Source organism: Kogia breviceps, chromosome 2 (genome assembly GCF_026419965.1).
Source record: "Kogia breviceps isolate mKogBre1 chromosome 2, mKogBre1 haplotype 1, whole genome shotgun sequence".
NCBI classification, from domain to species: Eukaryota; Metazoa; Chordata; class Mammalia; order Artiodactyla; family Physeteridae; genus Kogia; species Kogia breviceps.
The window spans coordinates 59,056,497-59,071,805 of NC_081311.1; the positions used below are offsets into that span (position 1 = coordinate 59,056,497).

The window sequence follows — 15,309 nt, forward strand, 5'->3', positions numbered from 1 at the left end:
AAAAAAAAAAAAAAAAAAAAAGAACAAAGTTGGAGGTCTAACACTACCTGATTTCAAGACTTAAAAGCTACAGTTATCAAGATAGTGTGATGGTGACATCAAGGTAGACAAATAGATCAATGGAACAGAAAAAGACCCACAATAAGCGAATAATTAATCTTCAACAAAGATGTAAAGGTAATTTAGTGGAGAAAAGATAGTCTTTTCAACAAATGATGCTGAAACAACTGAATACATATATGTAAAAAATGAAATTCAATCAATACCTCAAACCATGTGCAAAAAATTAGGTCAATTAACACCCATCCTTCTGAAACTATTCCAACAAACTGCAGAGGAAGGAACACTTCCAAACTCATTCCATAGGTCACCATCACCCTGATACCAAAAACAGACAAAGATACCACAAAAAAAGACCATGACAGGTCAATATCACTGATGAACATAGACGCAAAAATCCTCAACAAAATACTAGCAAACCAAATCCAACAATACGTTAAAAGGATCATACACCATGATCAAGGAGGATTTATCCCAGGGATGCAAGGATTTTTCTATATTTGCAAATCAATCAGTGTGATATATCACATTAACAAATGGAAGAATAAAAGCCATATGATCATCTCAATAGGTGCAGAAAAAGCTTTTGATAAAATTCAACAACCATTTATGACCAAAAAACAAAAAACAAAAACTCTCCAGGCTCTTCCTAGAATAATGCATATGCACACATTTTGCATATACAGACCTCAGATTAAGAGCTTATGTTGGGTGGGATGAATTGGGAAACTGGGATTGACATATATACACTATTGAGACTATGTATAAAATAGATAACTAATGAGAACCTACTGTATAGCACAGGGAACTCTACTCAATGCTTTGTGGTGACCTAAACGGGAAGGAAATCCAAAAAAGAGGGGATATATGTATATGTATAGCTGATTCACTTTACTGTACACTAGAAACTAACACCACATTGTAAATCAACTATATTTCGATTTAAAAAAAAAGAACTTATGTTGGAGGCATTGAAGGAGTCCATGAAAAAAAAAAAAAAAAAAACTCTCCAGAAAGTGGGCATAGAGGGAACCTACTTCAACATAATAAAGACCATATATGACAAACCCACAGCTAACATCATACTCAACAGTGAAAAGCTGAAAGCATTTCCTCTAAGTTCAGGAACAAGACAAGGATGTCCACTCTCACCACTATTATTCAACATAGTTTTGGATATCCTAGCCATAGCAATCAGAGAAGAAAAAGAAATAAAAAGAATACAAATTGGAAAAGAAAAAGTAAAACGGACACTGTTTGCAGATGACATGATACTATACACAGAAAATCCTAAAGATGTTGCCAGAAAACTACTAGAGTTCATCAGTGAATCTGGTAAAGTTACAGGATACAAAATTAATATACAGAAATCTGTTGCATTTCTATACACTAACAATGGAAGGTCAGAAAGAGAAATTAAGGAAAGAATCCCATTTACCATCACATCAAAAAGAATAAAATACCTAGGAATAAACCTACCTAAGGAGGCAAAAGACCTGTACTCCAAAAACTATAAGACACTGATGAAAGAAATCAAAAGTGACACAAATGGAAAGAGATACCATGTTCTTGGATTGGAAGAATCAATATTGTCAAAATGACTATACCACCCAACGCAATCTACGGATTTAATCCAATTCCTATCAAATTACCAATTGTATTCTTCACAGAGGTAGAACAAAAAAAATTTTAATTTTTATGGAAACATGAAAGACCCCAAATAGCGAAAGCAATCTTGAGAAAGCAGACCAGAGCTGGAGGAATCAGGCTCCCTGACTGCAGATTATACTACAAAGCTACAGTCATCAAAACAGTATGGTACTGACACAAAAACACAAATATAGATCAATGGAACAGGATAGAAAGCCCAGAAATAAAACCACACACATATAGTCAATTAATCTACAACAAAGGAGAAAAGAATATAAAATGGGCAAAAGACACTCTCTTCAATAAGTCCTGCTGGGAAAACTGGAGAGCTACATGTAAAAGAATGAAATTAGAACATCCTCTAACACCATAACAAAAATAAACTCAAAATGGATTAAAGACCTAAACATAAGACTGGATACTATAAAACTCCTAGAGGAAAACATAGGCAGAACACTCTTTGACATAAATAGCAGCATTATCTTTTTGGATCCATCTCCTAGAGTAATGGAAATGAAAACAAAAATAAACAAATGGGACCTAGTTTAACTTAAAAGCTTTTGCACAGAAAAGGAAACCATAAACAAAATGAAAAGACAACCTACAAAATGGGAGAAAATATTTGCAAACAATGCAACTGACAAGGGATTAATCTCCAAAATATACAAACAGCTCATACAGTTAAATTTTTTTAAAAAAATCAAAAAATGGGCAGAAGATCAAAAAAGACATTTCTCCAAAGAAGACATACAGATGGCCAAAAGGCACATGAAAAGATGCTCAAATCACTAATTATCAGAGAAATGCAAATCAAAACTGCAATGAGGTACCACTTCACACCAGTCAGAATGGCCATCATCAGAAAGTCTACAAATAACAAATGTTGGATAGGGTGCAGAGAAAAAGGAACTCTCCACACTGTTGGTGGGAATGTAAATTGGTACAACCACTATGGAGAACAGTATGGAGGTTCTCTTAAAAAACTAAAAATAGAACTACCATATGATCCTGCAATCCCACTCCTAGTCATATATCTGGAGAAAACCATATTTCAAAAAGATACCTGCACCCCAATGTTCACTGCAGCACTATTTACAATAACCAAGACATGGATGCAACCTAAATGTCCATCAACAGAGGAATGGACAAAGAAGATGTGGTACATATATACAATGGAATATTACACAGCCATAAAAAAGAATGAAATAATGCCATTTGCAGCAACACGGATGGACCTATAGACTATCATACTAAGTGAAGTAAGCCAAAGACAAATATCACACTATATTGCTTATATGTGGAATCTAAAACAACGATACAAGTGAACTTATTTACAAAACAGAAATAGACTCACAGACATAGAAACAAACTTGCAGTTACTAATAGGGAAGGGGGGAGAGGGATAAATTAGGAGTTTGGGATTAAAATATACACACTACCATATATAAAATAGATAACAAACAAGGACCTACTGTATAACACAGGGAACTATACTCAATATCTTGCAATGACTTATAATGGAAGAGAATGTATAAAAAGAATATATATACTCATGTATATGTATGTAAAAAAATTAGATCAAAATAGATCATGACTTACATGTAAAATCTAAAACTATAAAAATTCTAGTGGGGGAGGGCATCCACGCTGGGCTGGCGGGCAGCCAGCCCACAGGGCGGAAGCTGTCAGGGAAGGACGCAGAGAGCCATGGTCACCCGCGCTCGGGTTCAGCAGTCGCGCCTCCCACCTCCGGGAGTCGGGACCCAGAGGGAGACAGTCTGACCCTGCCCACCCGTGGACGGCTGCCAAGAAGAAAAAAAAAAAAGACATTAACACATCCCCTCACCCAGGCTGGCAGTTCCAGGGGATATTTGCAAAACTTATGGCCTTTTTACTTTACTTCCTCATCTCTAACCCCTTTCTGTGCTATAAAAGAAACTGGCATCCAAATCCCGATAAGGTGGTTTATCAGAGACACTAGTCTGCCATCTTCTCAGTCTGCTGGTAGTGACTTCTTTTCTCTCTTATTCTCTACCTTGCTAAGGAGAGATGAGAAACTAGGGCTTCCTGTACAGTGTGAATTCCAGAGAATCCTGGAGTTTTCCATAAATATACTCCTCCAAGGCCATGAAGTGATACATTTTGATTTCCAGTTTGGTGTGATCATGATGAAATGCCTACTGTTTTGTTTTATTACATCACCTCCTCCATTCCTTCCCTAAAATGTGACAATTAGAAGGTGGAGCCCCAAAGGGAAAAAAAAAATCTAGAAATTTTTGTCACTTTGGGTAGGCAAAAATTTCTTAGGTATGACATTGAAAGCATATACATAAAGGAAAAAATAATAAATAGGACTTCAACAAAGTTAAATATTTCTACTCTTCAAAAGATACTGTTAAGGGCTTCCCTGGGGTGCAGTGGTTGAGAGTCCGCCTGCCAATGCAGGGGACACGGGTTCGTGCCCCGGTTTGGGAAGATCCCACATGCCACAGAGCAGCTAGGCTCATGAGCCATGGCCACTGAGTCTGTGCATCCGGAGCCTGTACTCCGCAACAGGAGAGGCCACAACAGTGAGAGGCCCACATACCTCAAAAAAAAAAAAAAAAAACCCTCAATGATAAGAAAACAAACAGCCCAATAAAAAAATAATCAGCAAAAGATTTGAACACTTTCCCAAAGAAGTGAAGAATAATGAGAAATAATAGTCAATAGGGAAATGCAAATTAAAACCACAATGAGACACCACTACACACCTATTAAAATAGTTCAAATAAAAAAGATTTATCATACCAAGTGTTGGTGAGGATATGAAGGAACAGGAACTCTCACACATTGCTACTAGGAATGTAAATTTGTATGACCACTTTGGAAAACAGTTTGACAGTCTCTTTAGAAAGTTAAATATACACCTAGCATATCCAGCCCACTCCCAGATATCTGCCCAAAAGAAATGAAAGCATAGGTCCATATAAAGACTAGTAGACAAACATTTATAGCAGCTTTATTTGTAATAGTCAAACTTGGAAAACAGTCAAATATTCATCAAAAAATGAATGGACAAACAAGTGCTGTGTTAAAAGAACAAAGTACCAAAGAGATATATACCCATGTTCATAGCAGCATTACTCACAATAGCAAAAAGGTAGAAGCAACCCAAGTGTCCATTGATGGATGAATGGATAAACAAAATGTGGTATATGCATGCAATGGAATATTATTCAGCCTTTAAAAAGGAAGGAAATTCTGATGTGTGCTACAACATGGATAAACACTGAGAACATTATGCTAAGTAAAATAAACCAGTCACACACACACACACACACACACACACACACACACACACAAAACACTGTACGGTTCCATTGATATTAGGTATCAAGAGTTGTCAGATTCACAGAGACAGAGTGTAGAATGGTAGTTGCAGCGGCTGGGGAGATGGGTGAATGGAGAGGTACTGTTTAATGGGGACTGAGTTTCAGTTTTGCAAGATAAAGAGTTCCATCAATGGATGGTGGTGATGGTCGCACATCAGTGTGAATGTAGTTAACACTATTGAACTGTACACTTAAAAATGACTAAGATAGTAACTTTTATGTTATGTGTATTTTACCACAATCAAAATTTAACTTTTTTTTAAGTGCCATGAAAAAGAAGAGATTCCTTATACCTTGAAAGAATCCTAGAAAGCTTCCTGGAGGAAATGTCATTTGAGTTAGACCCAGGAAGGAGAGTAGGATTTACCTAGAAAACAGGAATTGGCCATCCCAGGCAAAGGACAGCTCAAACAAAGGAAGGGGGGCTGGAGTGGGCTGAAGGGTGTGGGGTCAGAGAGCCAGCAGCCAGGAACCTGGGCTTGGAGGGATGAGGTTGAAAAGTAAGACGGGACCCACCCCACGAGGGCCTCCCAGCCTCTGTTAGAGAAGAGAGACATTTGTAAACATCAGCTCTGAACAAGCCAGACCCACAGCACCATGGCTCCATCAAGACGGCCATTCGGAAGGAAAAGACTTGGGGTCGGCTCTGGATAGTCGTCGAAAAATAAACATGTCCCTGGACATTCAGGAAACGCTCTGTGAGGCTGTGTCCAGGCAGGGCTGTTTGCTTATTTGTGACTTTCCTGCTTTCCATCACCCTGTCAGCGGCCACCCTGCCCCCATCCTGACCCTGACACTGGGCTGGCCGGGCCTCCGTCATTGGCTTCAGAAGAAAACTGGTCCCTAGGAGGGGAAGGAAGGCAGGAGGGGCAGCAGGAGTGCACGTGTAGGGTCAGCAGTAAGTGTGTGTGTCAGAATGCATTTGCACACAAACTGGTAGCATTGTGAGTGGCACAATGTGTGTGTGTGTGTGTGTGTGTGTGTGTGTACATGCATATGTGTCACACCAGAGTAGATGCGGGCCTGGGTGAAGCAGTGTGGACTCTAGGCCCAGATGGGCTGGGTTCAAATCTAACTCAGGCAAGTGACTTAGTCTCTTTGTGCCTCAGTTTCTACATCTGTTAAATAGGAAAAATAATATTACCTATCTTACAAAGTTGTGGTAATGACTGAAACCAATTCATGAATGAAAAGCACTTGATAAAATGGTGCCAGTACACAGTAAGTGCCTAATAAGTGCTAGCAAGTATTATTCAAAAATAGACCTCTGTGTGTGTGTGTGTGTGCGCGCGCGCACCAGTGCGTGTAGATACGGGTTCTGAGTATGGAAATGTGTGCAGCTTTGCAGTGCATGGGCATGAGTGCTCTTGAAGGTGTACATGCTAGGATTTGGGAAAAAGCAGCCATAACTACTCAGGGGCTGGTCCCCTGGGTACTGTTTCCCAGCCTGACACCCAGCTCTGAAGAGCCTGGAACCAGCCTCCCCACAGAGGCAAGCAAGGCCTTTGGGCAGCTCCCTTCTCCACAGCCCCCTGCCCTGGGGAGCAGCTCCCAAGCGGGGCTGCCTTCTTCCTGCCTTGAGCTGCTCAAGCCTCCTTTGTCTTTCCACTTCCTCAGGCTGCAGGAGTGAGGGTATTTTTTTTCTATCAAAGGCCACTGACCCTAAAAAGGAATCAAGCAAGGGTCAGCTACAAAGTCAACTTAATCTGGGGGCTGTTTTTCCTTAAAAATACCGAAGGATCACAACTCTTCTGCTTTTTTTTTTTTTTTTTTTTTTTTGTGGTACGCGGGCCTCTCACTGTTGTGGCCTCTCCCGTTGTGGGGCACAGGCTCCGGACGCGCAGGCTCAGCGGCCATGGCTCACGGGCCCAGCCGCTCCGCGGCATGTGGGATCTTCCCGGACCGGGGCACGAACCCATGTCCCCTGCATCGGCAGGCGGATTCTCAACCACTGCGCCACCAGGGAAGCCCTCTTCTGCTTTTTAAATCAAGAACAATAAGTAGCGCCAATTCTAAAAAAAAAAAAGTCCTCAACTTTATATTATATGAAATTGCTTTATAAAGGGTAAATCACTTTACAGATGTGAGGAATTCTTCTCTTTTAGAGGCACAGCACAACCCACCAGCGCAGTGGAGGAACTAGTAAGAGGGGAAAGAGAGACACAGAAGAAAACCCCTGATCCTGGCTGGAGCTGAGTTCATCCAGGATGAGAACTTCAGATCCAGCCTTCAGCGTGAATCTAACCAGTGTTGGGCTAACCACGGCTATCTGTTCTTGAACTGCTCTAACTCTCGAACCTTTAGAGGTTAAATTCTAGATGGAAACAGTGGGCTTTGGAATCAGGCTGGCCTGGATTCAAACCCCAGCTCTGCTGTCACCAATAGGGCCACCACGTTAAACACCATGTGTCTGCAATTGTGTAACCCAGGGACCTACATACCAGGTTTGTGAGTTGGGTTGTAGTGGGATAAAGGCTGACCCCCAAAAGGATATGTCTATGTCCTTTCTGAGCACCTGAGCATATTCCCGTATAGGGCAAAAGATGCAACTAAGTTAAGGACCTTAAAAAGAGGAGCTTATCCTGTATTATCCAGGTGGGCCCTAAATCCAGTGCCAAGTGTCCTTATGAGACAGCGGCAGAGGGAGATTCGAGACAGACATGAAGACGTGATGTGAAGATGGAGGCTGAGATTTGGAGATGGAATGGTGATAGTTCTTTCCTCCTAGAATTTTTTTTGAGGATTAAATAATGAAATGACCATACAGCTAACTGTGGAACTTGGGGATCCTGTTGTAAGATATGGGGTGGCAATATTAACCCCTCAGTTGTGCCCCAGGAGACACAGAGTGAGCAAGATACAGGATCAGCAACACAGTGAGAATTTTGAAATTTATGTCTGCCTTGGAGGCCGCAAAACCTAATTCCCTGCTGTCCCCACCTCCTGGCAACAGTCTAAAGCTACTCAGTTTCCTTGTCTCTAATTGTCCACCAATATCTATGCTCCCTCCTCTTCCTTTTAGTAGCAGCAACTGCTCTCCAGCTAGAGACTTCATTTCCCAGACTCCCTTGCAGCAAAGCCTGACCCTCTAAGTTCTGGCCAATGGGAAGGGACAGGAATTGATGTGTGTCCTCAGAAGGAAGCTGCTTGCCCCTCGTCCTTCTTCCCATCCTGAAATCTACAAGGTAGATTGGTAGAGTCTCTTTCACAGCCAGGCAGATGAGGACAACTTCTAGACATATGCTGTCTGACCCTGGAGCCATTAGCCACATGAGTCTACATTAATTTAAATTTATTAATTAAGATAAAATAAAATTTAAAGCTCAGTTTCTCAGTCACTCTAACCACGTTCAAGTGTTCAATAGACACATGTGGCCAGTAGCTACTTTACTGGACAGCACAGGTAAAGAACATCTCCATCATCACCAAAAATTCTATTGGACAGCACTGTCATGGAGGATGCAGAGCAACACGACAGAAGGAACCTGGGTCCTTGGACAACTCTGAGGAGCAGAGTCACCCTGCAGCCTCCCCTGCTCCAACTGCCTATCATCTTACATTTTTACGAGAGAGAAATAAATGCTCTATCTTTATCTGTCAGTACAGCCAAACCAACATCCTAATACATACTTCTTAAAAAATCAATCATTTTTCCATTTAAGTTAGCAGAGGTAGTTTCTGTTGCTTGCAACCAAGAATGTTGACTGTTGCCAAAATGAGTAAAATAAGAAATGTAAAAGAGGGGCTGTTGATGTGGTCTGGGGGAGCACTGAGGGCTTTCTTGAGAAAGTGCTGTTCACGCTGAGACCTCGGCCACTTGCTCTGTCCGCAGCAATGGGACCAGATTGAGCTCTTTGAGTCATGCAGTGCCCAAGCCAAAATGAGTCATGCAGTGCCCAAGACAAAATGGTACACAGGATGTAAGAGAGGATGCTCCTCTCCACAAACATACCTAGGTTTATTCACCCACAGGAAATGGCTGATCCCAATTCTGAGGCAGGGAATGGACAAGATGAGCCATATCATATCAGCCAGCAAGGACTCTTCAAAGACCACTAGGGTGGCATCAAAAGGACTCGGGAGCCAACTGAAGTGTTCCCATTGGACAAAAATGGGACAAGTAAGACAGCAATAATAAAACTAACTGCAATGGATTGAAATTCACCAAATATGTTTAAATCTATGAGTTCATAATGATACTGAAAGCAAACAAACTCAGGAGGAGGATAGGAAACTAACTTGTTCTTTTAAAGACTGGTAGATAAAAGGATAAATCCAGCTTTATCCTGCCTTTCCTATATGAATTGTACCACTGGGAAACCAAATAGTAGATGAGGAGAAGTTTCTCTTTGCAACAAATGCAGAAGGAATAATGATAGTTTTTGCAGCCCCTTATGAATTTATGGATCTAGACATTGAGTATCACAAAAAGAAAGACAGCCAGACACTATTTGTCTCCTGATGGAATAACACACCACCACAAACATAGCCTTGCCTAAAACAAACAAACAAAAAAACGGAACCTGATCAAACCTCGAGACCCAACTTTCAGTTTACAGGAAATTCAGAGTACAGAGGAGCTTGCTAAACATACAACTGGAAAATTCAGCCTGTGAGAAAGTTTTCTGAACAACAATCCAGTTTATTCAACAAACCAACTTCAAGGAAAAAAAAAAAAAAAAGAGGAGGAACTTATGGATTAAAAAAAGACTCAGATGGGACTTCCCTGGTGGCACAGTGGTTAAGAATCTGCCTGCAAATGCAGGGGCCACAGGTTCAAGCCCTGGTCTGGGAAGATCCCACATGCCGTGGAGCAGCTAAGCCCGTGCACCACAACTACTGATCCTGCGCTCTAGAGCCCATGAGCCACAACTACTGAGCCCACATGCCACAACTACTGAAGCCCGCGCACCTAGAGCCCATGCTTCTCAACAAGAGAAGCCACCGCAATGAGAAACCCACGCACTGCAACAAAGAGTAGCCCCCGCTCGCCGCAACTAGAGAAAGCCCGTGCACAGCAAACAAGACCCAACACAGCCATAAATAAATAAATAAATTTATATATTAAAAAAAGACTCAGAGATATATCAACTAATTACAAGGTGTGGCCTTATTTAGATCCTGACTCAGACAAACTAAAATTTTTAAAAATAAGACATTAATGGAGCATTTGGAAATCTGGATAATGACTGGATATTTGATGATCTTAAGGAATTACTATTAATTCTTTTAGGTATAATAATGTTATTTTCAGATGAAATATGATGTGTGGGATTTGCTTCAATATAAGCTGGAAAGGGCAGAAGTGAACAGGGATGTGAATGAAAAAAAATGGCCATGAGTTGATAGTTGTTGAAGTCGGATGATGGGTACACAGGAGTTCATTATACTATTCCCTTTTGGGATATTTAAAATGTTACATTTGACATTTTCTTAATGAATCCTTTGGTATCTTCGTCTGTTTGAAATTTTCTAAAAGTATATAAAAAAAGTAATTTGTTACACACAAAATCCCAGGACACAAACCAGAACAACTGGACTGAGGCAGATTTTAGTCTCTGCTGCCTTCTCTGTCCCACGCAGAGCCACCAGCTAACCCACCGGTCCCAAGTCTGTCCCACGATGATTTTTATCTCAGGGACCTCAACAGCCTTCCCTGCCACTGGGTCTTTTTGGTGTTGTTTTAATAATTACTTTATTGAGATACAACTCACACATCCCACGAGTCATCCGTTGTAAGTGTTCAATTCAATGGTTTTTGGTCAAGTCACAAAAATGTACAACCATTACCAAGTTAGTTTCAGAACATTCACAGCATTTCACATACACGCTCCCAAAGTTCTGAATACCTTCAAGTCTTGGTCCTTTCTCTCCCAGAAGGTTTCTGCAACTTTCATCCCAGTTTTCCTGCCATGATGCCAGTTCCCTGTCTCATTTATCCCCCGACACACACACAGTAAGTGTCACGTCACTGGCCACCCCACCGCAGAATGGTGGCCTTCCAAGCCCAGGCTCAGCATGAGAAGAGACCTGGACGCATGAAGCTGTGAGCACTTGGGGTGAACAGGAGACCTGAAGTCATTCAGAGGTGAAAGAGGAAGCAGGGGATGGAGAAATCCAGGTGGGGCTGAGGAGACCACACCCGAGTGGACCCCCTAGCACTGCATGGGATGCAGGTGCCCCTGCCCAGGAGGGACGCCTCCCCCTCTGCCCTCCTCCCAGGCGGGAAAGCCATCACCACCCCTTTCCTGTCCTCCCGCCCCACTCCTGAGGCCTGCAAATCACACGAGCCACTAAGCCCATCCAGTCACACCTTTCAAAGCAGTAGTTTCCTTTATTCAAAGAAAAGAGACGTTTCCACTGGGAGCAGACAGGCCAGGAGCCCTTTCTCCTTCCTGTCCTCCCTTCCCAGGGAATCAATCTTCTTAAACTTTATTCTCCCAGAGACCATCTGGATGAAAACTGCTCAGGAAATTCAGTCGGGTACTAAGCCCAGTGCTCTCATCCATCTTGCCCTGTCACAGCCCAGCGCTTTGGCCTTAAAGAATCCTTACAGCTCAGGCTGCCACGGGCCTCCTGGCCATAAGAGCAAGCCCTGCCTGCACTCAGAGCCACACCTTCCAGACATCTCAGGGCCTGTAAACCACCTTGCAGTTTTGTCCAGCTCTCACCCTCTCTCTGGACCCTTGGTCCCACTCTGCAGCGCCAGCCAATTGTAATGTCCAGAGAAGTAATGTGGTACAACGGGAAAAATTCACAGAGGCACAGGGCTGGAAGCTTTCTCTGCTGTGTGACTTTGGCCAAGTGACCTGACCTCTCTGAGTCTCAGTATCCCCATCAGTAAAACTATGGTTAATAACGCCCACCCTGGGGAACTGTGGTAGGGTTCAAATGAGATAACGGACTTTAAAATCACTTTTCTCCTCATTTATTCTGCTCTGGCTTTCTTGCTTTTTCCCAGACTCTCCAACCATCCTCCCACCTCAGGGCCTTTGCCCTTGTTATTCTCTATACCTGGAAAGTATCTTCCTGAATATCCATATGCATAGCTCACTTCCTTCCCGTCTCAGCTCAAAATGTTACCACAGGGCTTCCCTGGTGGCACAGTGGTTAAGAATCCACCTGCCAAGGCAGGGGACATGGGTTCGAGCCCTGGTCCAGGAGGATCCCACATGCTACGGAGCAATTAATCCCATAAGCCACACCTACTGAGCCTGCGTCCTAGAGCCCGCGAGCCACAACTATGAGCCCACGTACTGCAACTACTGAAGCCTGCACCCTAGAGCCCATGGTCCACAACAAGAGAAGCCACCGCAACGAGAAGCCCGCACACTGCAAGGAAGAGTAGCTCCCGCTCACCGCAACTAGAGAAAGCCCCTGCGCAGCACGGGAGACCCAACGCAGCCAAAAATAAAATAAATAAATAAAATTTTAAAAATAAATAAATAAAATTATATATTAAAAAAATGTTACCATGTCAGAGAGGCCTTCCTAGACCAGGCTATCTAAAACAGACGCCAGGGAAGTGGGTAGGGCGAGGGCAGCCCACCCGACCCCCGGCTCATGGTCCTGTTCTCCCCACAGTTTGCCATGGATGACAATATTGCTGCCCTCCTGGTCGACAGCGGCTCTGGCATGTGCGAGGCCAGCTTCGCGGGCGACGATGCTCCCCGAACTGTCTTCCCCTCCATCGTGGGGGAACCCTGGCAACAGGGCGTGATGGTAGGCATGGGCCAGAAGGACTCCTACGAGCGTGATGAGGCCCAGAGCAAGAGAGGCATCCTGACGCTCAAGTACACCATCGAGCAGGGCATCGTCACCAAATGGGAGGACACGGAGAAGATACGGCACCACACCTTCTACAAGGAGCTGCGTGTGGCCCCCAAGGAGCACCCCATGCTGCTGACTGAGGCCTACCTGAACCCCAAGGCCAACCGTGAGAAGATGACCCAGATCATGTTCAAGACCTTCAACATCCCAGCCATGTACGTGGCCATCCAGGCTGTGCTGTCCCTGTACACCTCTGGCCACACCACTGGCATTGTGATGGACTCCAGTGACAGGGTCACCCACACGGTGCCCATCTACTAGGGGTACGCCCTCCCCCCACGCCATCCTGCGTCTGGACCTGGCTGGCAGGGACCTGATGGACTACCTCATGAAGATCCTCACAGAGCGTGGCTACAGCTTCACCAACACGGCCGAGCAGGAAATCGTTCGTAACATCAAGAAGTTCTGCTACATCGCCCTGGACTTCAAGCAGGAGATGGCCACGGCGGCTTCCAGCTCCTCCCCGGAGAAAAGCTACGAGCCGCCCTATGGTCAGGTCATCACCATTGGCAGTGGGCAGCTCCACTGCCCTGAGGGTCTCTTCCAGCCTTCCTTCCTGGGCATGGAATCCTGTGACATCCACGAAACTACCTTCAATTGCATCATGAAGAGTGACGTCGACATCCGCAAGGACCTCTATGTCAACCCGGTGCTATCCGGCGGAACCACCCTGTACCCAGGCATCACCGACAGGATGCAGATCACCGCCCTGGCTCCCAGCACAATGAAGATCAAGATCATTGCTCCCCCTGAGCGCAAGTACTCCGTGTGGATCGGTGGCTCCATCCTGGCCTCGCTGTCCACTTTCCAGAAGATGGGGATCAGCAAGTGGGAGTACCATGAGTCTGGCCCCTCCAGCGTCCACCGCAAATGCTTCTAGGCGGACTGTTAGTTGCGTTACACCCTCTTCTTGAAAAAACCTAACTCGTGCAGAAAACGAGATGAGACTGGCATGGCTTTATCTGGTTGTTCTGTGTTTTTTTTTGTCTTTTTTGATTGTGTGTGTGTGTGTGTGTGTGCGCGCTTGACTCAGGATTTTAAAACTGGAACGGTGAAGGTGACAGCAGTTGGTTGGATGGAGCATCCCCAAAGCTCTACAAGGTAGCCGAGGACTTTGATTGTACATTGTTCTTTTTTTTTTTTTTTAATAGTCATTCCAAATACCGTGAGACGCATTGTTACAGGAAGTCCCTTGCCTTCCCCAAAGCTGCCCCGCTTCTCCCTGAGGAGAAGGGCCAGTCCTCACCCGAGTCCACACAGGGGAGGGTGATAGCACTGCTTTTGCGGAAATTATGTGCTCCAAATTTTTTTTTTTAATCTTCGCTTTAATACTTGTTCTTTTTGTTTTATTTTGAATGGTCAGCCATCGTGGCCCCCCTTTTTGTCCCCCAACTTGAGATGTATGAAGGCTCTTGGTCCCCCTGGGAGCGGGTTGAGGTGTGGAGGTAGCCAGGGCTTACCTGTACACTGACTTGAGACCAGTTCAATAAAGTGTACACATTAAAAAAAAAAAAAAAAGACACCACCATCTACTACCACTCATGGCCCACCACCTCCTTTCATTTTACCCTGCTTTAATTTTCTTCAAAGCCCTTACATCTACCTAACACATTAGAGAGTAATATGTTTACCAAATGCCTATCTTCCCTACTGGAATGTAAGTTCAGTGAGGGCAGGGACCATATCTGTTTTATTCTTTGCTGTATCCCCAGTGCTGGAACAGTGTCAGGCACACAGAAATCACTCAATAAATATTGAAACAATGGAGGAATAAATGGCTGATTGCATGAACAAGTCACTTTGCACAGTGCCCGGCCCTTCACAGGTACTCGGGAAATAGGAGTTATTACTGTTAGTAATTTGGAGGTGCTGAGAGAGGCATGAAAGGGCCTGGACTTTGGGAAAAGGTGGGGCTAAAGAGAAGAGAGCTCAGGTGGGACTCAAAGCTACCCGCAGCCTGTCCAGAGGCCACACACCACATACCGTGACATCAGGCCAAGGCAGGTATTTGCCCTTAGAGAACTCCCTAGCCTGAGGGGCCCTCGAGCCTCATTCATTGCAGCGTCCTCTGGGAGGTGGGTCAGGGGGAGGAAGGCAAGGGACTGGGATGTGCCTGGTCCTCAGGATGGATAGACTCTCCCACCCACACCTAGACAAGGTGCCCAGCTACGCCAGCAATGGGGTGTAGAAGACGCTCTCTGTTCCCACAGGGAGCCCGAGCAGAAGGGACTGATCACCAGGACTAAGTTTGTAGTGGACACCTAGGCCAGGTAGGGAATAGGCCAGGCCCAGGCAGAGGAAGCAGAGAGCAGAGTCATGAGTCCGTAGCCCTGAACCGTGCCCCCAGGGGTCTGGAGTTTCTCAGTTCAGAATAGGCTGGGTGTCAGAGTTATGG

General features: G+C 44.3%; 1 protein-coding gene and 1 long non-coding RNA gene across 2 annotated transcripts in view; one reads left to right on the top strand and one right to left on the bottom strand.

Annotated features, from left to right (window-relative positions):
• The window catches only part of LOC136793692 (uncharacterized), a 63,150-nt gene that overhangs the window by 34,327 nt on the left and 13,514 nt on the right, over positions 1 to 15,309 (bottom strand). The gene's annotated exons all lie outside the window — the stretch shown is intronic.
• LOC131750564 (actin, cytoplasmic 1-like) lies at positions 12,675 to 13,794 on the top strand. Its single transcript, XM_067027473.1, is given in 2 exon segments — positions 12,675 to 13,187; positions 13,189 to 13,794. Coding segments are annotated over 2 exon segments (1,119 nt in total).